The sequence below is a fragment of the Microcaecilia unicolor genome, chromosome 3, assembly GCF_901765095.1.
Source record: "Microcaecilia unicolor chromosome 3, aMicUni1.1, whole genome shotgun sequence".
Taxonomy (NCBI): Eukaryota; Metazoa; Chordata; class Amphibia; order Gymnophiona; family Siphonopidae; genus Microcaecilia; species Microcaecilia unicolor.
Genome location: NC_044033.1, coordinates 411,165,581 through 411,190,384, shown reverse-complemented (window position 1 = coordinate 411,190,384; position 24,804 = coordinate 411,165,581). Strand labels below are relative to the sequence as shown.

The window sequence follows — 24,804 nt, the reverse complement described above, 5'->3', positions numbered from 1 at the left end:
GCAAGTGGTTATTGCATTTATAATTCAATTGTCATTTTGGACATGCTCAATAAAAAATTATTTTCTCATAATAAATACATATAAATAGAAAAGCATATAAGATTTCAAAATATGACCATGTTTAATTCTATGTTTGATACAATAAAAGTTTGGGAAATACATCCTTTTGTGATTTATATTCAGATCCTGTTTTTGATTCATTTATCTGATGTGGATCCTTACCTCTCACCTTTACTTGTCTTTTTGCAAAAAGGCCAAACTGGATGGGATATCCATGCACCTAGACCCCTCTCTCCAAATACCAAAACTCATAAACCAAATAAGTAGATTTCCATGCTTTCAACAATGTGGCAATAACGGATGGAGAGAATTCCTTCCCTCTTAGGCACTACCTTCCAAAGGCCAGGCTGTAAGCCAGAAGGGATCCAGATCTTCCATTAGAATCAGGCCTTGGAAAAGAAACCCTGGGCACATTGAGAGGGGCCATGGAAGACCTACAAGGAGACAAACTAGATCATCCATACCAGGGCTGGTAACGCTAACCAGTGTGATTAAAATGACTAGGAACGGGTGTTTCACAACCCTGTGAATCACCTGGCCCAAAAGCAGCCATGATAGGAAAATGTATAGGATCAAGCTCCCATTCCTGGGGTCCAGAATCTAATGAGTAAGAAAGTCCACCTACAAACTGTCCACTCCAGCTACATGAGCCACATGAAGAACTAGAATATTCACCTTCATCCAAGTGCTCCATGTACATAATTTGCAACTTCCAAGGAGACCAGTGCATTTCTGCCCCCCCCCCCCCACAAAACAACACACATATTCACATTTGTTGATATACAGCACAGCCATGGCATTCTTGGACAGATGTGTTGTGCAATCCTGAAAAAAGTGTAACAAGGCCCAGTGAATCGCCCTCGCCGCCAGATAACTGATGGCTCACTCCAGCGATCCTTACTCACCCTGTCCAAATAAGGAGTCTCCAAATCCTGAGACTGGCATCTGTGGTTACCATAAACCAGGCCAGAGGCTCCAACGGAACTACTCTGAGAAGTTGGTGAGGAATCATCCACCACTGAAAACTGCTGCTCATAGAGGGAACCAAAGTTCCAAATGTTGGTACTAAAGGGACTGACCAGACAGGAGAGCACTTTGTAAGGGGCACAAATGGACCTAGTCCATGGCACCATCCCCATGGACGCAGCCATAGAACTCCAAGCCCATGATGCTGGAAGAGTGCAGGTGATCTGGAATTGGGACTGACGCTTGCTCAGTCAACCCTGTAGAAGAGAGACCAACTCCTGATAAGGATCAAAAAGCACCCCCAGTTATTGATTCTTGCAAAAAAAATGAACCATCCACCCGAGGCTCTGCAAAAAGGAAACTACCTGCATCCTCATGCCTGGACTACACTATGAGTCTTCCCAGATTAGCCAAACAGCAAGGAAGTGTTATACTCTAATCTCCTCCTTGGGAAAGGATGCCACCGCCACAATATCATCTTGGTAAAGGTCTGAGGAGCTGTAGTGAGGCTAAATGGGAAGGCTTTGAACTGAGAGTGCTTCCCCAAAATGCAGAGCTGGAGAAAATGTTTGTGCATGTCTTAGATGGGGCACCCCGACATAATAGCCCTTGACAAAATGGCCCCATAACAAAATACCCCTCACAACAATAAAAAGTATACTAAAATCTTTATTGAATAACATAATTATGTTGGATCCTGCGATTCCTGCGCAATTATCCTTTACAAGTAAAAGTCAGGCAGTAAAAGTGTGCACTGATACTTTATTTTCTTGCAGCAAGCTAATCAGGACTTTTTGACAGGAAGGGCTAATTTGTCAGGGGCCATATTGTGGGCAGGCTATTTTGACAGTGATTATTATGTCGGAGGCTTTCTTATTTGGGGTTTTCTTTTTTTGTCAGGGCTATTTTGGCCCGGTACCCTTAGATGGCAATGTTGAAATATGCTTTCAAAAGGTCATGCAAGGTCAGAAACCCCCTAGGCCACACCGCTGCTATGAAAGAGCAAAGAGTCTCTATCCAAAAATGTGGGACTCTCGGGGCCACATTGACCCCCTTGAAATCCAGAATGGGAAGGAAGGATCGCCCTTTCATGGGGACTATGAAACAAATGTAATAACGACCCTGACCACACTCTTGTGGTGGCACTGGCTCTATGGCTTCTATAAATAGGCAACGTGAAAGGATACTACATGGGATTTGGGGCCTGCCCTGCAGGGGAACCACATATAGGCATCCGAGACAGATTTGGCAAACTCGAGTGCACAGCCCAGGAAAACCACCTCAAGCTCTCACTGATCTGAGGTAATGAAGGACCACTCCCAGTAGAAATGTCAGAGCCTGCCCCCAACTGACTCCACCAAAAAGAGGGCCCACTGAACCTTCATGAGGATTTCTGGCCCCTCCAGGCTAATGAGAAGGACCATGAACGGCCCTGCCTTTTGGCCTCCCAAAAGGACTGGCCTTTCTGCTGCCACACAGAGGCATGAAATGAAAACCTCTTACCAGGACAGGTGCAGGCCCAGTATCTAGAACAAAACGGACCAGACACCAAACCAAGAGATTCTCCTCTTATCCTCCAGGAGGCATTGAGGCCTGATCTTTTCCAAGTCCTCCCGAAAAAAGATGATGTTTTCAAAATAGGAGCTTGCTAAGGTGAGCTTTAGAGGCAGTATCTGCCGATACATTACTCAGCCACAGCCACCTGCGAGCCAACACACCTGAAGTATAAGTGAGAAAACACAGATGAGGTCATACAAGACATCTGCCATAAAGACCGCTTTGACGCCACAAGGGCCACCTAAAGAGACAAAGGCAGCTGTTGACCTGCGTGATGCTCCATTGTGTCCACTTTACTGCCACAGACTGCTGCCTGACCCCGAGTACCAAAAAGGAAAAGAACTGTTTACATAGCAACTCAAAAATGTGGTCATGGGCCTCCTTAAGTGCTGTGCCACCCTCCAGTAGAACGGTGGTCTTCTCGGTGACTGCTGTTACCAGAGCGTCCACTTTATAGATATAAAACACTATGGAGTGGATACAACTTATTCACCAACCTCGTCCCCCTAAGGACAAAGTCTAACATTCCCCACTCACCAAGGATAAGGCGTGAAAGTGCTCTATGGAGGGAAGAAGCCTTAGGGAGCCCTTTCAGGCCTTCCAAAATAGAGTCCCCCTATGAGGCCAATTCTGGAACTGGAGTGGGGCTAGAGAAATATGCCAGCACCTGGTCAATGAGGGAGGGATGCACCTCTCGGGAAAATTAGCCGATCGAGGATATCCTGCCAAAATTCTAAAGCAAGCCTACACTAGAGCAAAGTATAACCCAAGGGAGGCACTATTAGCTCCACGACAACGCAATATAGATTCCCAAACTACATAAACTTTCGTTTTGCAATACACCCAGGGGGCACCCGTAGCCACCAAAATAATCAAGCAACATTGGAGAATAATGCAAAACCACCCGGTCTTCAAGGAACAAGATATACACATAGCATACTCCCGCAGACCCAATATCAGGAAAGTGTTACAAAAGAACATGGATTTTTTGCTTCCAATACCTATAGTGGGACACATTAGCTGTGGATCTTGTATTATTTGCCCACTAATGATATGTTCCAATAGCTTTACAAACCCAATTGACAACAAAATATACGCAATTAATCACAACACGGACTGCAGATGCACGTTCATGGTATACATTCTGATGTGCCCTTGCAAGAAAATATATGTAGGCAAAACCACCAGGACACTCAAACAAAGATTAAGTGAATATAAACACAACTTGTCCCATCAGAAAATGGAAGCCCCAACAGCGATCCACCATATGGAACATCAACACATATTTTCAGACTATTGATGTATGGTGATTGATCATTTAAGTCCTACTATCAGAGGAGGAGCTAGAAATCGTAAGTTGCTCCAATTGGAACAGAGATGGATATACAAGTTGCAATTACTTATCCCACAAGGATTAAACAGCAGGATTGAGTGGAAGGTGTTCCTATAAAATATAGATAGCATAGGGCATGTCCCATAAACTTAACCCTAGCCCTTTAAGACTCCCTAGCCATTTAAGATTTACTTGGCTGGGAAGACACTTGATTGGCTTATGACTGAGGGCGCCCTTTTAAAAATGGGCAGGCTCCATTTTGCAGATAGTTGTCATTAGAGAAGCAGGAGAAAGAAGGCACTCTTACAAAGGTAAAATAGTAACCATAAGCTTTAAAAAGATAGGTCCATGAAACCCTGGATTTTACTCATCGATTCTCTTTTGGATTTAGGTCTTTCTGAAAGAAACTGTTACAGGTGTAGCTCCCAAAGAAGCAATGAGTGAAACGGAAGCACTCTGTTGAGCTCACCATACAAGCAACGACAACTTCAGATAAGTGCCTTTACATGTCGAATGACAATAGTATGAGAAATTCGTAATAAAAAAATCTTTAAGAAAAACACACACAAAAAAGCAGAAGAATCAATAGGAGGTTTTTTTAGACCTATGAGGAGGTTTGCCCAGCTACTGTGATATATCGCAAATCCCACAGGCTGAGCGTGAGGTTTTTTCCTCCTTTACCACACTAAATTCGTATGTGTAGCATATACAGTAAAATCACATTATCTGGCCAATAAGCATTGAATTGTAAGCTTTCTGAAATTCCAGATACACTACATCAGCCAGCTCACCTTTATCCACATTCTTAATTTACATTCTTGAAGATTACACAGCATGACTGACCTGCTCAATTTGTGGATATGGATGTCTTGTCTGGATTTAAAATTACTCATCTTTCCAATCCATGCTCAAGGTCAGTTACTATAATGTACTATATATTTATATTCCGACTACAATTAAGCGGAACACAGTAAAAACATTCATTAAACATAAAAACATCACATTCCAACTCACCAAGAGATCTTATCTTAACAACAACAACAACAAAAAAAAAGACAAAAATGTATGTTGAATGGCACTGAAATAACTCTGTCCACCAACTGCCTTACTCCTCAGGGAAATGCAAGAAGAAAGAGGTACATTTTCAAATATTTTTTTTTTAAATTGCACTTATGTGCAAATTTGGCACAAGTACCCAGGTAAATGGTTCCAAGTATCCAGGTACAAGGGTTCCATAATGATGGGACACATAAAATTGTTATGCCAATAAAATTATCTGAATCTGAGTTACAGTTCAGGTAGCTTAGGTTGGTTCCTCCCCCACAGAGAGTTTACTGTTTAAGTTATTCATCCATAAACCAAAATACTATCATCCTCTTAAATTTCCCTTCCATTACTTTGCCCAGTTATGTTTGGGTCGCCCAATTGAAGAACTATTGAAAACTGCTGTTATAGTAGCTACCTTCCAGTTCTCGGGTACAGTGGCACATTTAAGGACATGATTGTTACAAATTACTGGTAGCATGTTAGCAATTTCTTGTTTCTTTCCTTCACGTTTCAAGACTTCTAAAACTATTGGGTGAATACCATCCACTGCCAGTCATTTACCACCATTAACTTGTGAATCTGAAAGATATACAGAGTAAGTAACTGACATCTTAAGTTACTACTTACAATGCATTGCTGCAGTGTGGGTTATCTCCCCAACATTCTCTCAGGCTGGTGTTAGCTTTAAATATAAGGAGTTAAAATTCACGATCCTAAAAGGAGTCAAGCACTGGGGCACCCGAGTTCAGAATTCCAGAGCTGGTGGAAGGAACTCTACACAGAACCCCTGGTCTCCCAAACCATCCACTAACACAGCCACCCCCACTCATTAAGATACTCCTCCTCCTCCTTTACCCAGACTGGCATGTATATGAATATATATTATATATATAACCAGTGCTTTTTTTGCGCCGGTACAGAGTACCGGCACCTTTTTTGTGAGGTCCGGCTCACCTGCCTGCTCCCTTCTGTTCATGCACCCGTGCTCCCTGCTTTGAAATCTTTAATTTACCCAAAGTCACAGCAAACCGGCAGTAAAAGCAGCAGGCAGGCAGGCACTGGCAGGCAGGCTCGCCTCCTCGTCGCTTTCCTTCCCTCTCAGCGCGTCCCATCTTCCTCTGATGTAATTTCCTTTCCGCAAGGGCGGGATATGCTGCGAGAGAACGGAAGCGTCGAGGAGGTGAACCTGCATGCCAGTGCCTTTCTCCTGCTCCTTTTACTGCCGGTTCGCCGCAACTTCGGGTAAACTAATAATTTCAAGGCAGGGAGAACGGGTACACGAACGGAAAGTCGGGGAGCTGAGGGCGGGCGGGGGGCTGGGGTTTGAACGAATCGCTGGCCATGGAGGGGAGAGAGGAGACATGCTGGACATGGATGGGTGGGGAGGGCAGGGGAGAGAGGAGAATTGCTGGACATGGATGGGTGAGGAGAGCAGGAGATAGAGGAGAATTGCTGGACATGGATGGATGGAGAGGAGAGCAGGAGATAGAGGAGAATTGCTGGACATGGATGGATGGAGGAGTTCGCGGGAAGAGAATTATTATTTTATATGAATACAGGGGAGAGAAGAGAGAGGAGAAATGTTGGACATGGATGGAGGTGAGGAGAGAGGAGAAGTGCTGGACATGGATGGAGGGGAGGAAAGAAAAAAAAAAGAAGATTCACATGGATGGAGATGAGGGAAAGGGAAGAGAGGAGAAAAACTGCACATGGATGGAGAAAATAGGCAAAAGCTGGATCCACGTTATACCTCCTCCAGTCAATTCCACAGAGGAGGACCCAGCTTTTACTTATGGATGTAGGGCAAGAAATGGAGAAGAAAGGAGGAAAGTAAAGAAATAAATGGAAAGGAAGCCCTGGAAACGGAGTTAAGAGAACAGAGAGCGGCAGAATCAGAGACAGGGTCCAATATGGATAGAAAAACAAAGTCACCAAAGGTAGAAAAAATCATTTTCATTTTAGTGTTTGGAGTATGTCCAATTTGAGAATTTACGTCTGCTGTCTTATTTTGCACTGGGTATACTGGAGCTGTAACAGCTTACAGAAATTATTTATAATGAAAAAAAAATCACGTTATTTTTTCCTCCTATACTGTCCAAGATGGCGCCCGAATAGGACACGACAAGAGCTCCAGGTTCTAGGCTTGAGGCCCGAGGAGCACTCGGTCAGAGTGGAGACCGACCCGACCTGAGCGAGCCCCGATCTGATTAACCCGAGAACAGTGAGTGAGACTCCGAGCCCAAGCCTGCAAGCTCCGGTGGAGTGTCTGGCGAGCTCTGATGGGGAAGGGAGGTAGGAAGGAGGCAACGTCCTTGTCCCGACTTGCGGGCACAATCGGAGCTCCTGACGGCGCTCCCACCCGTGCAGTGCCCAGAGAAGTCACTGAGCAGCCCACTGCATGCCCGGAGCGTGGGACGCGTGGGGTCCGTCAATATTGGCTGTGCGCCGACCTTGCCTCCCGACTGCCTGAACGGGATGAGAGATGCTGGGCTGCGCGTCCACCGGGAGCCCCACCAGAAGCCAGGCGGCGCCACCACGCAGCATGGCCGTGCAGCATCTGGCCCCAGACTAGCGGGTGGGATCGCAGTTGTAAAGGGCGTCGGCCCATGCAGCACCCAGAGAGGTCGCCGAGCGGCACGCTGCCCTCCCAGAGAGGGGGACGCAAGGGGCCCACCAGATCAAGGTGAGAGTTAACAAATCGTGCACCCAGCAGTTGTCAGGTGGCGGCACAAACCACAGAAAAGGAGCAGCATAAGTGGCCCAGTGCTGAAGATAGAACCCAGCACTTCAGACTAGCAGCAACCCGAATCGCAAAACGCCCCAACTCTTCCTACTATCACCGGAGCAGCACATGCACTCTAAGTAAACCCATGCCCTACATACTTCTAATGTGATACTGCAGTCTCCAACCACACAACTACGAACTAGAGTGGAGGAGTGGCCTAGTGGTTAGGGTGGTGGACTTTGGTCCTGGGTAACTGAGGAACTGAGTTCGATTCCCACTTCAGGCACAGGCAGCTCCTTGTGACTCTGGGCAAGTCACTTAACCCTCCATTGCCCCATGTAAGCCGCATTGAGCCTGCCATGAGTGGGAAAGCACGGGGTACAAATGTAACAACAACAACTACATCAACCGCCGCATCACTACCGCATTCTGCACTACACAAGTACCTTAACCGCTGCAATACTCCCTCGCTCTACACTACAATCATCTCTCCTGGATCCATACCCCAAACCAATAATACAACTACGGAGCCTCTGCACCCTGGGGTAATCCAACTTAACACCCAACCGTGAGTATCCATCTGACACGAACTACTAGCAGCCCTAGCGAATTGAACCTATAATGAACACCAGCAAACTGCTCCTAACAATCTACTCCTTAATCCTTGATCCACCTAACTCTAACCACCCCACTTGCTGATAGCAACATCATACCCATATTACAGAACCATCAAAGTCTGTCCAGACACACCACACCTCACCAAACTGGCAACCATCAAAACAAAGGAAGAACACCAACATACAGACAACCCCAACACTGGGGAAAGAAAGGTCACAACAAACCCATACCAACAAAGAAACAACTGACAAAAATCCACATATCACCGAACACAGATAACCCTTACCTAAAAATTCAAGTGGGTTACATCAATGCCAGATCCATAGTAAATAAAGCAGCGATAATAACAGACTGGATCATATCAGAAAACCTCGACCTGCTTTTCATCAATGAAACCTGGATCCATGATCAAAAGGCCTGATAATTTTAGACCTATGCCCCCCGAGATACAAAATCACTCATTGGACAAGAAAGGAAAAAAAAAAAAAAAAAAAAAAAGAGGTGGAGGTATAGCACTAATCCATCGATCACACTTCACCGCCGTAACCACTGCCGAGTCCATAACATCCCAACTTGAAATCGCCTCAATTAGAATCCACCACACTACCTTACCTGACCACTTAAACTGTGTCCTGTTTTATAGACCACCAGGCATTTGGAACGAATGTCAATCACACTTTATGAACTTCATATCAAAAACACCTGTGTAACCAACCCCAATATACTAATACTGGGAGACATCAACCTTCACCTAGAAGACCCAAACTCTACCAACGCACGCGAATGCAAGGAATTCCTCCACTTATGGGACCTTAAATGGCCACACATCCAAGCAACCCATGTCAAAGGGCACACACTCGACCTTATCTCATACAAACTGTCCACAGACCAGAACCTAATAATATCAGATATGAAATGGAGAAATACACCATGGTCAGACCACTACAAACTAAACCTATCCCTACTCTGGCGGAAAAAGGGCCCACACCGTATACAAGAACACACAACATACAACACAAGAGGCCAAATAGACTCGGAAACATTCTGGCAACAGATGTACAATAACGAATGGACAGCACAAACGGACTCTACATACTATCTCTCAGCTTGGGATAAAATATGCAAAAACATATTAGACGAAATAGCAACCTTACAAACAAGAACATCACATAGGCATAACTCGATACAATGGTACAACGAAGAACTGAAAAAACTAAAAACACAATCCAGGAAGCTCGAACGAGCATGGAAAAAATTAAAAGATGTGCAAACACTCAACGCATGGAAACAAACTCATACAAATGCGCAATAAGACAAGCCAAAAGGTCATACTATAAAACCAAAATAGGGCCTGACTACAAAGACACGAAAAATTGACATGTGCTGATCTCAGAAATACCGGGAGGTGACTCAGGGCGCCCCGCAGAAGTGCCAATTCAGTATGCATTAACTGCACGGTAGCCCAACCGCCACTTAGAAAAAGGGCCCCTTATTTTCTTACTCCTGTTACTTTATCTTATCTATATGTTCCATCTTTGCTTACACCCTATTCTGTCTATTAAAATGTTTTATGTTATTTGAATATTTTTTACTGCTGTAATCGTCTATTGCTTATGTTTGACTTATTCTTGCTGTACACCACCTTGAATGAATTCCTTCAAAAAGGCGGTAAATAAATCCTAATAATAATAATTTTCTGGGTTACCCGATACAACATTTCAAGTTGGAATGGATAAGCAATGCCGAAGGATCATTTGTGAAAAGAGGGGAAATGACATTAAATTTGGTCACAGATATCAACTATCCTTATAGGATACTGCTCTTATCAAGGGCACATGATTATTATTCCCCAAACACAAAGAAAGAAGGAAAAAGCCAGTTAAGTTAGCTTGGTGGAAATAGAAAGGGAATTCTAATCTGATCCACATAACAGAAAACAGCCGAGAACAAAACTGGATAAATGTGAAAGAAATGTTTAATAATGCTGATCTAAAGCAGCTGCTGATTCTGCCTATTGAAAGTATTTATCACTACAGCTACTAATTAAAACCACCAACATATTTGGCAAACACTACTCTCAGAGAGACCAGGCTTAGTCACAATGTTCCAATTATAAGGTTAAAAATTATGGTCTATTTAGCCTGGGATAATTAATATAATTTAACATAGCTTCTCAGTTTAGGCTCTCTGAAACCCTATACCAGATATGCTGCCAAGTATCTGCGGAAAACAGCTCATCATCCAGACTGATTAGCTAACAGGCTTCCAGTCTGTAACTACAGTGGTGTTATGCTTCAATATAACCCCGTGATACCACCACTGAACTTTGGAATAGTCATTACACAATTCTTTGCAAAAAAATTACTATGTAGAAAATATGAAACAAAAACAATGTCTACTTTCAGAAAGCGTTCCGAGATTCTCAGGATCAGCCTGACTCATCAAGGACTTTCCCCTAAGAAACAGAATAGCAGTCAATTCAGGCCCACAAAATAAGTAGATAAACAATAAAGGAAGTCAAAGCTCTAGATCTGCTACAAAAGCAGATGAACTAATTTCCTTTTTCACTGTCTTGGGAAAAAATTTTTAAAAACAGCATGTCCCCCTTTGAACTGTAACATGTATTGTCAATCATTTTTATTGTCGACAACAATGCGCACAGTGCAAAAGCTCAAAATAAGTTGACATTAAAATTTGAACAAGTGCAGCACTATTGTAGACGTCGTAAAACTGATACGTACACGTCCTTGCACTTCAAGTTTCACCAGTATTGTAGAACAGAATCTGCTGATGCTCAAAAGTCCCCATTAAAAATCGCATGTGTTTAGATCCACTGTAGAAGTTAACGGATTTTGAAATAGCAAGCGATACTCAAAGGAAATCACATGCTAATGAGATGCACGTAATTTCAGCAAGCAGCTCGGTAGGGAAAACATCTAGCACACGCACAGAAGAGTCTCTTGGTCCCTGCTCTTCTGCACATGTACTAGGCACTGTAGTACTCTTTCCTTTCCCCTGCAGTACTTGCTGATTTTCTTTCTCTGCCACCCCAGTTGGCATCATAGCTGACATCATAGGGGCTTTCCCTAGCCGAATGGCTGTCTGCTTTTCTCCACCCCTAGGCTGTTTTCTGCTATCCAACACGGTTTGCTATTGAAAAAAAATCTCCTTGCTGATAGCCCCCCCCCCCCCCTCCAGCTCTTTCAGTCCCTCTAAGCTGTTGTCTGCTGTCCAACAAGTTTTGCTATTGGAAAATGCAAGCAGACTGCTCCTCCCCAAAGTCTCCCTCACACAACCACAGCTCCAGACCAGACAATTGGGTTGCACTGCTCCCATCTACCTGGGAACCTCAAAATAGGAGGCAAAACGATCAGACCGTGCTCGGCGGGAGGGATGGGAACAATGGCCTGAAGGGCCAGCAGCACCTCAACTGAGCTTCTGCTCTGAGCTGCCAGAGGCCCCCCGACAAGGAGACTGTAAGAAGAGAGGAGCTACCGAGGGGAGAACTCCAACTGGAAGACATCACCCAGAATAACCAGCACCAGAACTGAGGAAAAGGTAGACCACACGTCCTGAAATGGCCCCCTGTAGGCCCAGAGGGAGCATCCAGCCTGGTTGTATTGGGATTGCCGGGAGACAGCAGCCACTCACTCTGAGTGCCCTGCCGGCTCTCTGTCCCCCGGAAGGATGATTGCCGGGCCCGAAACTGAGCCCTCTGGCCAAAGGTCTGATGACCAGACCTACACAAGGAGCTGTCATGAAACAGGGCACCTGCTGAGCCTACAAGGCAAGCAAAGGAACCTCTTCTGTAGGACTTGGGGCCCGTTCACCCAGCTCCTGAACCAAACTGATGAGGTCATTCACAAAAAGAAATGTGTCTCAAAAGGGTTACCTGACCACGCAGGCCTTTGAAGTGACAACGGCCACCCACGCCTGCAGCCAGAACTGATGCTTCGCGGAGAGCGTCAAAAGCATGCCCGTGGTTGAAAAACTGACATACACAGTGGCCATCTGACAGGCTAAGCCCGCCTCCATCCAGGCAGCCCGGGACTGCCCCGGGAAAAAGGACTGCTGATGTCACTGCAAACAGGCCTATGCCACCAAAGGGCTACAAATAGAAGCCTGCAGCTCCAAAGCAGTCACCTCAAGGTGTGCTGAAAGCCCATTTCGGCTTCCTATCTAGCAGATCCCTCAAGGCAAGGCCACCAACCACCGGAAAAGGTGCAGCGAAGGGCGACTAAAATGATAGCGGGGATGGGACAACTTCCCTATGAAGAAAGACTAAGGAGGCTAGGGCTTTTCAGCTTGGAGAAGAGACAGCTGAGGGGAGATATGATACAGGTATATAAAATATTGAGTGGAGAGGTTTATGAGAATTGGACATTGTGAAGTATAAGCCTGCTTCTGTATGGGAGGGGGGAAGATGGGGGATAGAGGCGGGTTGGATATACCTGAATAGGGTGGCTTCAGGCCTAGAATGGAAGTGTTCCGGAAGGACTCCGGACGGTTGGTGAGAATGGGGGGTACAATAGGGGGAGGGCGAGGGGGGGGGGGGAAGTTCTTGAGATTTTGGGGGTTGTTTTCGGGACTTTTTATTTTCACGGTGGACTGACTGCGTGCGCTGGGGGGAGGCAAAGGAACATTTGGCGGTTAGACGAGGGAGCACCTGAGGGCTGGGAGGAGCGCTCTCCATACACTAGACAATTGATCAAATTGAGAAAGGCCTTAACTTGGAGCGCTGGGGCAGGTTAAGTTAATGTCTTGGAATGTGGGGGGAGTCTCATCGCCTATAAAGAGGAAAAAAATTCAGCAGGCTTTGTGGCGCCAAGCGGTGGACACATAGCATTCCTTCAAGAAACGCATTTGTCTTCCATAGAGCATGATAAATTTAAGCAGGGCTGGGTGGAAGCCGTAGTTGGATCCCCAGCATACAAAAAGAAGGCTGGGGTACTGATTCTATTCTGGAAGGGGTTGCAATTAAATATCAAATCAGTAAAGAGGAGTTCAGTGGGTAGATATGTGTGGGTTGAGGCAGAGTTGGGAGGGGTCTCCTATACTTTTTGTAATATATATGCGCCCAATGTATATGATAAGAAATTTTATTCAGAAATTGTGACACTGCTAGCCCCCTACCAGCAGGGACCGGTGGTCCTTGGGGGTGATTTTAATATGGTTACGACCCAATACTGGACAAGACAAGTCAGGGGGGTTTGGGGCAGAGATACTATTCTAAAGGATTGCCATTTTTGTGCACTGCCCTTGAATTGATAGATGTGTGGAGGGTGCTCCATCCGGGGTGTAGAGATTATACACATTTGTCTAGAGCCCACTCATCTTCATCTAGGATTGATTATATATTCATTTCAAGGTCGCTCTTCTCTAAAACTGTGGCAGCGGAGATTGGGCCAGGAGAAATTTCAGATCATTCACCAGTGTGGGTGACACTGGACGTAATGGGGAGTAAGAGGGGTTATGGGGGGTGGTCCTTCCCATTTGAGCTTTACCGAGATGCAAAATTTAAGGAACTTCTTCAAGAAAAGTGGAAGGAGTATGAACTCCATAATAAAGGTCATATAGAACAGCATGGGTTATATTTGGAAACCGCAAAGGCGGTGCTGAGAGGAGAAATAATCGCATATAGAGCATGGAGGAGGCGGCAAAGGGATCAGGAGATCTTGCGTTTGGAAAGGGAGGTTCGAGTGCTGCGGCGGATGTATGGGAAGGTCCAGACAGAGGAACAGAAATTATTATATTTGGGGTCCCAGAGGGCATTAAATGAGCTCTTGCAGGAGAGGGCATACAAATCGATCATGTACTATAAACATCAGTTGTTTATGTATGGGAACAAGGCGGGGCACTTGTTGGGCCGGTTTGCCAGAGGGTCAAGGGGTATATCCCAGATCCTACAAGTGCAGAACCCGGATGGTAGAGTGTATAGACTTGAGCAGGACATAGTAGAAAGTTTCCGCAATTATTATGCAAAACTGTATGAAGCTGATACAGATATAATACCTGTTAGTACGTTATTTCTGGATAATATTGACCTTCCAGAGTTGTCGACATCACAGAAGGAAACTCTTAATGCCCCCATAGAGGAGGGGAAATTTTTATTAGCTTTACAACAGAGTGATATTCATAAGGCGCCAGGGCCAGATGGCTATAGCATAGCCTTTTACAAACTGATATATGAACAGGTGGCTCTGCCTTTGTTGAATCTATTTAATTCTATGGCGATCTCCGGTGAGGCTCCGGAGACTTTTACCAAGGCATATCCTCCAGCAATGAGTTCTAGAGCTAATTATTCGTTGAGTGAAAATATATTTTCCTCCTATTCGTTTTAAAAGTATTTCCATGTAATTTGAGTGTTCCCTTATCTTTGTACGTTTGGAACGAAGAAAAAATTGATTCACTTTTACTTCTTCTACACCACTCAGGATTTTTTTTAGACCTCAACCGTATCTTCCTTCAGTCATCTCTTTTCCAAACTGAAGAGCCCTAACCTCTTTAGCCTTTCCTCATATGAGGAGTTCCATCCCCTTTACCATTTTGGTCGCTCTTCTTTCAACCTTTTCTAATTCCACTATATCTTTTTTGAGATACAGCAACCAGAACTGAACATAATACTCACGGTGTGGTTTGATCATGGAGCAATACAGAGGCATTATAGTATTCTTGGTCTTATTTACCATCCCTTTCCTAATAATTCCTAGCACCCTGTTTGCTTTTTTGGCCGCCACTGCACACTGGGCAGATGATTTCAGCTTATCATCTACAATGACACCTAGATCTTTTTCTTGGGTGCTGACTCCCAAGGTGGACCTTATTTTCTTTATTTGGGTCCTTATTCCATTCTTTGAAGGATGTTCTCTTGGCTTTAACAGCCTCTTTCACTTCACATTTTACCATACTGGCTGTTGTCTTTTCTTCTTTCCACCTTTGTAAATACATGGAATTCATCTGGTCTGGGCTTCCAAGATGGTATTTTTGGCATTCATAATTTGGACGTTTTATTTTGGAAAATGCCTGTTCATTTTGGCCATTCTCACATATTTTGGAACAGGAAACCCCGACATTTTTTTGGCTGCGAGATGAACTGGGGGGGGGGGGGGGGCTGTTATAAGCAGTATGTCTCAATTCCGACTTAGAAATTCTTTCGAAAATACCCCTCTTATGTTCCTAAGTTCAGCTGAAAACAGAGAACAAATTTAGGAGCTCTCTCGTTTTGAATATTGGGCCTTTTATTTTAATCACAGCAAGCCCAAGCATGTCTAATGTCCTAGTCGAACCATCAGCCATGTGTCTGCATCCCACCCATAGTCCAGCATCTCTCCCCTTCCCTGACTCCAACCCCCCCTCCCCCCCAAGGTGTCCAGCATTTCCCACATGATACTTCTGTCCTAAGCGGACACCTAGTCTCCCTAGTGGTAGGGCCAGCCCTACAGCAAGTCTTGACCCTCAGGGTCTACAGAAGATTAAAAACATTCTCTCTCTTCTCTTCAACTATATTTCTTTGGATATGTCCTCTACAGATATGTATCCAAGGAATATGCTGCAAATAGTTAACTTCTGGGGAAATTCTGCTTAACTGTGCAATGCAGAATCTCTCTCCTGTGCACAATTCTGCATAGGGCCAACAATACAGTACAGGCAAGCGCAGGTGACATGGTTCCTCTCCTTGTGCATCTACTCTCCTTCTGCCCCTCGCCCTATGCCCCCTTCCCACAACCCTAGCTTGCTGTTTGGCAATGAGTGGCAAAACAGAAAGAACGGGTGTCCATTTGCTCTGCCACCCGATATCAATTTTTTTTTTACTTAAAAAATTGTATTACCTGCTCTATCCACAGATCTAGGTGGGGTACAGTTAAAACATTCATAGAAGCAACAACGAATATTCATTTACAACAATAAGATACAAACAATACTATTATCCCTTCACCATAATATGCCATTTCAAAGTAAATGCACAAGACCCTATTTATTTATTTATTGATTGAGTTTGAATTGAATGGCTGTACGGTGTCCCATGCGGTTCAAATCAGCAAGGCCCAAGCTGTTTGCTGTTGTGGAGGGCAGGAACAGAGAGCAAGCAGCGAGATGTGTGTTCCTGGGAAGGGAGAGGGATTGGAAATCTGTGGGTCTTGCTAGGAATTGGGGAGAACTGGGGGGGAGGGGAGAGAAAGCCAGGAGGGAAGGAGATTAAAATGTAGGAAGATAATGAAGCAGGGCTGGGGAGGGCAGACAGGCCTGGGATAGGGAGGAGCCAAGCCTTCTGAGGGAAGAATTCAGCAACGAAAAAAAATTACAAACATGTTCAATTTTGCAACTTTTTCAAATATTGTGCACAGAATTTTCAAAGTGTTAGCGCACAGCTCTACCAAGAGTTTTTCTCCTCTCTTTTTCAAAATATTAATTTACATAGCTCATAACACACACTATATGAACCTTGTCACACTCAAGAAACAAAATTATTATGCAAAATGTAATCACTAATGTATAAGCATGGGACATATACATGTACCCATTTGTTTCAATTTTTATTTCATCTTGCCAAAAATAAAAAGCCCCTGATGGATGCAAATATCAGGAATATCATACAAAATAAACCAGTCTGATCTCTGAGGTCTGAAGTTGGGACACCTCAGATTTACAGAAATGTTTATGGTATACTATCTACACTTCCTACACCACTGCAGAATAGGCTCACTAGTGTTTCGGCAACCACAACAAACTACTACTGCAAACTCAGTGCCAGCAAAAGTAAATGTTGTATGAGGTGTGAATAATGAACAGTTCTGCATGCAGTAATTGCTCCTATACAGACACAGAGTATTGTTATTTTAGTGTACATAATTTTTTACAAAATGAAAACAGTAAAAGCATTGCATTCATTCATCCACCCCTTCCCCCAACTCATGCGTACTGAATAAACCCATAAAAACTACTCACCATTCATGGTTGTGGGAAACTGAGCCATCAGGGCCCTAAATGTGCCTTGCTAGCTCTCAGCCATCTGCAACATGAAAAAACATTGCACCATTAATAATGCAGGAAGGACTACAGGCAGCGTGCTGGCTGAGCACAGGAACTCCACTTCCACCCACAGACCCACAATGCAGGGCTTCAGAATGAAGCAGCTGTGGAGGCGGCACAGGCTGGCTCCCCAGCTGCATTCTCTTAAAGGGAAATAAAATACCAGAATGAAAAAAAAAATCAAAGACATGCAGTTCGTGTCTTTACTTTTTTGTTTGTTTAAACAAATATACAGTCATTTATCTTCTGCAAAGAGCTCAGATCATCTCAAACTCTCCAGCATATAGCAATGTTGCAACCAAGAAATAGATGTCTGGGCACTTTCATTTCCAGACTGGAACATGCACAAAAGCAAATGAATTGTTCCATAAGATTTAAGAAAGCAATCTGAAGGAATCTGAATTCAGTTCAGATTCCTTCAGATTGCTTCCTTAAATCTTATGGAACAATTATGAAAGTCAGTTCAGAGACTTTCACAGCCAAATGGATATGCTCCCTTCAGTTAAAGATGATAAATAAAAAGATTGCTCCTACAGAACTACAAAAACAAGAATCTCAGACTGAAATAATGCCAGAAAAGGAGACAACCATGCAATGCAGTTATTTCATCATCACGCTCAGACCTGCCAGCAGCTTCTCATGGCATTTTAGTACAAGCTTTTAACTCAGCACTACACTATATTTCAGTCTCTCAGTAACCATCCTTAGAAACTAGCCACAAATATTTATTAGCATAATCTTAAAATAACCAACAGCAATTACAGTAAGAGGCTGACATCAGCACTTCTCTACTCCAAGGCTGTTTGAATACTGGGAGAGGAATACCAAGGCTTCCAGGAGTACTTACAAAAATTACATTTGAAGAATGAGATCTGGCATGCACTCCTTTATTACAGCAGAAAAATGGGAAGAAGTGAACTGCCTTAGAAAAGAAATACATCCTGCCAACACCTGCTCCTCCCCTGAACCAGACTGAGGTGGTTAACAAAAATACACCCTGCAGCTTCAGAATGCAGCAAACTGCAAAAGGTTCCAAACTAAATGTCAGACTGTCATTGGTTGCACAGTAGAACAAAAACTTTATTCACACTAGTACTGCAAGACAGAGCTCTTCTCTAGCGAATATCTGAGGCAATGCCTTTTTACCTAAAAACAACTGACATTTGCTCAGGGACTTTGGACATAATATTACTTTAGTCACTGCTTAAACCCACAGCTGGATAAAAATGATTTTAGGTAGTTTGCACCAGGAAATATATTTCTCCTCTCTCACGGAATGCTAGAAGCTATTAGAACATTTTTTTTATATTAATTGATGTGGAAGACAAAATCATTTAAACATCTTTGCAAGTTCTTTATTTTGTCATACTAGGGGGGAAATGGGTTTTTTCAATAATTTTTAAAGACCTTCCCGATTAGCCAATCCCCTATGAATCTAACTATACTGTTGGCCAAAATACAGCCATGTCGAGTCTGTTAGTCTGTACAATAAACTTTGAATTTGAGAGCATTGTCCAGTCAGTCCTTTTGAGTCATCTTTGCTGTTTCCTGTGTGACCACAAGCCTGAGAGGACTTTTGCTCTTCTGTGTGTACATCCAACTATATTGTAGAAGGACTTGCTTATCTATTCCTATCCTGAGATTATATTCACGCACCTTTCTAATTTCACATGCAACTTTTTAAAAAAGAATTCCCCTTATTTTCTAACTCCTGTTACTCGATATGTTATGTTCCACCTTCACTTACACCCTCCCTATGCCATCTATTAAGATGTTTTATTACATACTAGTAAAAAAGGCCCGTTTCTGGAACGAATGAAACGGGCGCTAGCAAGGTTTTCCTGGGAGTGTGTATGTTTGAGAGAGAGAGCCAGAGTGAATGTGCGGGTGTGTGACAGAGTGAGACTGTCTGTGTGACAGTGTGTGTGTGAGAATGAGAGTGTGTGACAGGGCCCCCTCCCCTGTTCCTAATGCCCCTCACCCCGTTCCCTCCCCTCCTTTTCCTCCTCCTTCCCACACTTTGGGTTCCTTAAGGCTTTCAAAAGTCTATGTACCCCTGTGGCCCTAACGCCCAGTATCCGGATACCCCACCGCTTTCCTCCTCACCCCTCCCCCAAGATGTAATACTTTCACGTCCTGCATTTTTTTAAAAAAGTGTCCTATGTACCCTGTGTACAAATTGCCCGGCATTCAGATTGTGTTCCTCTCGTAAATTTTCATTTCTTTCATTCATTCATTCATTCATAGCAGACCACTTCCGGCAGGCACGGTCCCAAGCACATCCTGTTGGAGGTGAGAATTATTATATAGGATTGTGTTGACACTAAGTATCATGCTATCCCATACCAGGATAGATTCAACAGAGTGCCAAAATTTAGACAAAAGAAAATATGGGTGCTAAGCTCCAATTCTATACGAGTACTTGCACATGAAATTGCTACTATAGAATAGAATGTAAGTCGGCACGCACCTGTCTAACTTTAGGGGTGAGCACTTGCACCATGTCAAAGGCTGGTGTAAATGTTTGCGCCTAAAGATGTCAGTTGCGCGCTCAAGTTGTAGTATTCTAACTTATATGTGAAACCAAGCTATGCCCCTGCTCCACCCATATGCATCCCTCCCTTGTAGCTGCGTGCTATAGCATTTAGACACTGTTTACAGTATAGCATCTAAGTGCAGTCATATGCGTAACTATAAATTATTGCTAAATAGCACCAATTAACTCCAGTCAAGGGCTACTATTAGTACTTAAGACCAATTGGCACCTAATTTATTATATCTTACAAACGTTTAGAAATTGCATATTAATACAACATAGTAAGGAACAAAGAACAATTTAAACCCATTTCAATATTTTATCTGATAAACTCCTCCATTCAGGAGGCTTCAACTTTCACGCTGTCCATATCCTTTCCCCTATCCCATGTTAGAGGCCGACCAAAACCAGTGGGTCCCCCGGGCAGGCCACCACAACTGCTGCCATGGTGATAGAACCCCCCCCCCCCCAGAAGTGGACCAGTCACCTGACCTCACCCTCTCCCACCACCAGAAGGCCCTTTCCAGGCCTACATTTAAAAGACTGGTGGTCTAGTGGCTTCTTCTGGGCAAGAATGATCCCCAGTCACTCCTGCTTATGCTGCTTCCAATTCCAAAATGGCCACTGGGACCTCCCATAACAGTCTCACGAGGCTGCCACTGGAAGTCCTGGTATTCATTTTGGCTGAGGAACCTGCAGGGACAAGAGCGACCTGAATTGCTCTTGTCCCATAGTTGCCGAGAGACCTCTAGAGTCCTGGGACAGAAAGTCATTACCTCCTTCCAGGGCATTGCAAGGTTCCCCTCTCCCCTCCAGGATTTTCTCAGCAAACAATGGTCACAGTTCACTTTCTATATGCAAATGTATCTCCAGTTTCCAGGTCACTAGCTGAGTATTCATGGCGTGCTCCTAGAGTTCAGGGAATTGTACTAATAGAAATTTTAAAGTGTTAGGCACCCCCCCCCCCCCCCCGCCACATCCCATGTAGCCTTCCCCGACAGAGTATTTCCAGCGCATGATATACCGCAAGGTGTCCATAAGGCGACTATGAGGTTTACAAATCACAATAGGAGCTGGCTCTGTGGGTGTTGAGCACCCCGAATAATGAGAAAATTCCTTGTATGTATCCAGGGAGGGGGTTTTTTCCACTGGGCTTAGCACCCCCAATAATTCTGAAAAGCTGGCTCCCATGCAAACCACCAACCCCAGCAGAGTCCCAGTCTAGTCGTCCTAAGTGTAAAAGTGGACTATGAAACTAACCTCAAACCCAGGTGTTAACTAAACCCGAGTCTTGTTAGATCTCTCCTGGGGCTCTCCACCCAAACCTCCCTAAGACAAAGCAGCATTTTGATCCATTTGAACTACCATTGTTGTTAGGAAAGCATAAGACCAAGATATCTGATTTAAAGACACTGGAAAAGTACTCTTAGACTAACAAAATTGCACGTTTCCTTTTTTTTTTTTCATTTGCAGGCTTCAGATATCGTGTATGTGGCTGGGTAGTGTATATACTATATTTCTAAAGCGCTACTAGACGTACTCAGCGCTGTACACTTGAACATGAAGAGACAGTCCCTGCTCGACAGAGGTTACAATCTAATTAGGACAGACAAACAGGCAAACAAGAGATAAGGGAGTATTAAAGTGAGGATGATAAAATAAGGGTTCTGAACAAGTGAATAAGGGTTAGGAGTTAAAAGCAGCATCAAAAAGGTGGGCTTTTAGCTTAGATTTGAAGACAGCCAGAGATGGAGCTTGACGTACCGGCTCAGGAAGTCTATTCCAGGCATATGGTGCAGAAAGATAAAAGGAACGGAGTCTGGAGTTAGCAGTGTATGTATAGAGGAATAAGTGTTTATGCACAGTTCTGTGTATATAGCTGGAAGTGTTATGAGTATGGATGTGTTGGGGCTGTATAGTATGATAGGTGCTGATATGGGGGGGGGGGGGGAGGTAGAAGAATGTATGAGTGTGCACCCACAGGTTGAAAGGGTGCTTCATGTGGGATGTGTGTTTATCTTTGAAGAAGGCCTGTACTGCCCTCTCCCTTCTACTCTCTAACCATATTCTGGCCTTCTCCTTTATAGCCTCTCCAAACCATCCCCTCCCCCTCCTCCTCTCTCTTCCTGTCACATGCTATCACTTTCCTTAATTTAACTCTTGTTGGTTCTTCTGGAGGCAGAGCATGGGCTCTCTGCCATCTATGACCTCAGTCTGCACTGCCATCTCAAGAGAAGCTACTACTTCCACTGGCAGATATTAGGACTCCCAGCAGCTATCCCAGGATACTTCCTCTTCTGCAGCTGACAAAGATTGGCTCCCCACTAGATTATTGACGACTGCACCATTCCAAATTTCCTTTTCCACCATCACCTTTACCGATCTTCAGGTGGCAGGGCTCGACCTCCCTTCTGCACCTGCTTATTCTTCCAGCTCCCTAAGTGTGTGTGGACAGACAAGACAAACAGACCAACTCCCCAACATAATAAATAACAGCAGATAAAGACCTGCACAGTCCATCCAGTCTGCCTGTTGGGAAATGCACCTAGATAAACAAATAGGAGGCATGGCTGTAACTGCAGATGAGCATCTATTATGCCAAGGAATTGTGAAAAACACTGAAATACAAAAAAAAAAAAAGGGAAGGCAGTTTATAAAAGAAAGCAATACTACCAAAAAGAGAGCAAGATGATATTTTGAAGACACCAGGGTACTGCTGCTTCCTTAGAGATCCTGAGATTCTGCTAACGAGCAGCAAAGAGAGAGAAATCTTTCCTTAGGGCCCCTTTTCCAAAGCAGCAGCAGGGCTACTGTGTGTGTAGCACGTGCCAAATTGACACTACTGTCCGGTTAGCACGCCCACCCGGTGGTAATTTCGAAGTTGGTATGCACTTTTTCCCTTGGTAGAAAATATTTTTCTTTTTCTACCGGGGGGGGGGGGGGGGGGGCATTCCTGGCATTAATCGGCCGCACGGCCACATTGGTGTGCACTGCATGAGTACCGTGCATGTAGCGTGTGAGCCCTTACCACTAGGTCAATGGGTGGCGGTAAGGGCTCAGGCAGTAAATAGCCACACATTACTTTTAATTCTAGCACATGGGTACTTATTGTCCCTATTAAAAAAGCCTTTTTTCCCCAGCCATGGTAAAAAAAAAAAAAATGCCCAGCTCACGCCAAACACACGTGCCCATACTACCACAGGCCACTTTTTACCATGGCTTAGTAAAAGGACCCCTCAGTGGAATTATTTTCCCTCCCAGTAGATGTACAGCACAACACTATCACTACAGCTATGTACTTCTATGTGGCTGACATCAGGACCAGAAATAAGAACACGCTGAATGAAAAATCATGAGAAGCATTACTGTGGTCTATAGCCCCTATTTATTAACATTTCTATGCTATCCACAAAAACGACTAGTACTGGAGTGGGTCACCTCTGGTTCAAACTGCAATTTCAACTAAGGAATATTTTCTAGCACAGAAATGTGTGTCCTCCATTTTTCTCACTATCTTTCCAACTATTTTCTAACCTCTGCAACTCTATATCATCCTCCTCCTCCTCCTGCTCCTGCCCCATTGCCAAGATAAATGTAAAGGATAAGTAGGGGTTTTCTCTTGATTGCTGCACCATTATTTCAAACTATTTTAATTCTAAATTTGGGTTCGGAGAAGACACTGCTATCATTATGTAGAATCCCCAACACCCACCCCTACTCTACTCTTCTTAGCTAGTACTACCGTAAGCTAGATCTAAAATGTGTTTCGTCCAATATTCAGCCCATGGTGACATCTTCAGGCTGAATTAGGCTTGATATTTATTTGTAGCATTTATACCCCGCTCTTTCCCGCTCAATAGCAGGTTCAGTGCGGCTTACAAAGTATGGGTACAAAAGTATCACGGAAATAACATAGTTGTATAAAGTAGAACAATGTATGGGTACAAAAGTGTCACAGAGACGACACCGTTGTATAGAGTGGAACAAGAGGAAGAGATGTGGAGGGAAGAATTGGGCATGGGTAATATTAGTGGTGTGGGCTGTTCGTAAATTAAGTTGGGTTGTTTGGATAGGCTTGTTTGAAGAGGTAAGTTTTCAGCAGCTTCCGGAAGGGTAGGTGTTCGTTGGTTGTTTGGATGTGTCTTGGTATGGCGTTCCAGAGTTGGATGTCTATAACGGAGAAATTGGATGCGTAGTAGTTTTTGCTGGCCCTAATTTGGGCACTGGCATTGAATATCTGAGTCATCCAAGGCCAGAAGTTATCTGGGTGCCGCCAATACTCAGAATGGTGCCTGGATAACTAAGTACATAAGCATTGCCATATTGGGACAGACCAAGGTCCAGTATCTTTATTCCAACAGTGGCCAATCCAGGTCACAAGTAGCTTCATTGCCTGCTCCCTTGTCCTAGTATTCTTGGAAAAAGAGTAAACAAGTGATTCACGTCTACCCATTCCACTCCACTCAATATTTTATAGACCTCTATCATATTTCTCCTCAGTCTTCTTTTCTCCGAGCTGAAGTTGTCCAATCCCATTAATCATTTTCGTCGCCCTTCTCTGTACTTTTTCTAATTCCGCTATATCTTTTTTGAGATGCGGTCACAGAATTGCACACAGTATTCAAGGAAAGGTCACATCATGGAGGAATACAAAGGCATTATAACAACACTAGTAAAAAAGGCCCGTTTCTGACACAAATGAAACAGGCGCTAGCAAGGTTTTCCTCGGAGTGTGTATGTTTGGGAGAGTGTATGTGAGAGTGACTGTGTTCCTCTGTGTTCATCCCACGCCTTTTTGATTTCCATCATTATTTTTGTCTCTACCACCTCCCTCAGGAGGGCATTCCAGGCATCGACCACCCTCTCCCTGAAAAATAATTTCCTGATATTACTCTTAAGTCTACCACCCCGCAACCTCAGCTCATGTCCTCT

General features: G+C 44.1%; 1 protein-coding gene across 3 annotated transcripts in view; it reads right to left on the bottom strand.

The window, feature by feature from the left end:
- ITSN2 (intersectin 2) overlaps nt 1-24,804 on the bottom strand; it is a 353,877-nt gene that overhangs the window by 312,839 nt on the left and 16,234 nt on the right. For all 3 annotated transcript variants that reach the window (XM_030198794.1, XM_030198795.1, XM_030198796.1), the window contains exon 2: nt 17,253-17,316. In XM_030198794.1, the coding sequence (XP_030054654.1) occupies nt 17,253-17,280 (28 nt within the window). In that variant the 5' untranslated portion in view covers nt 17,281-17,316. The remainder of the gene's footprint in view (nt 1-17,252; nt 17,317-24,804) is intronic.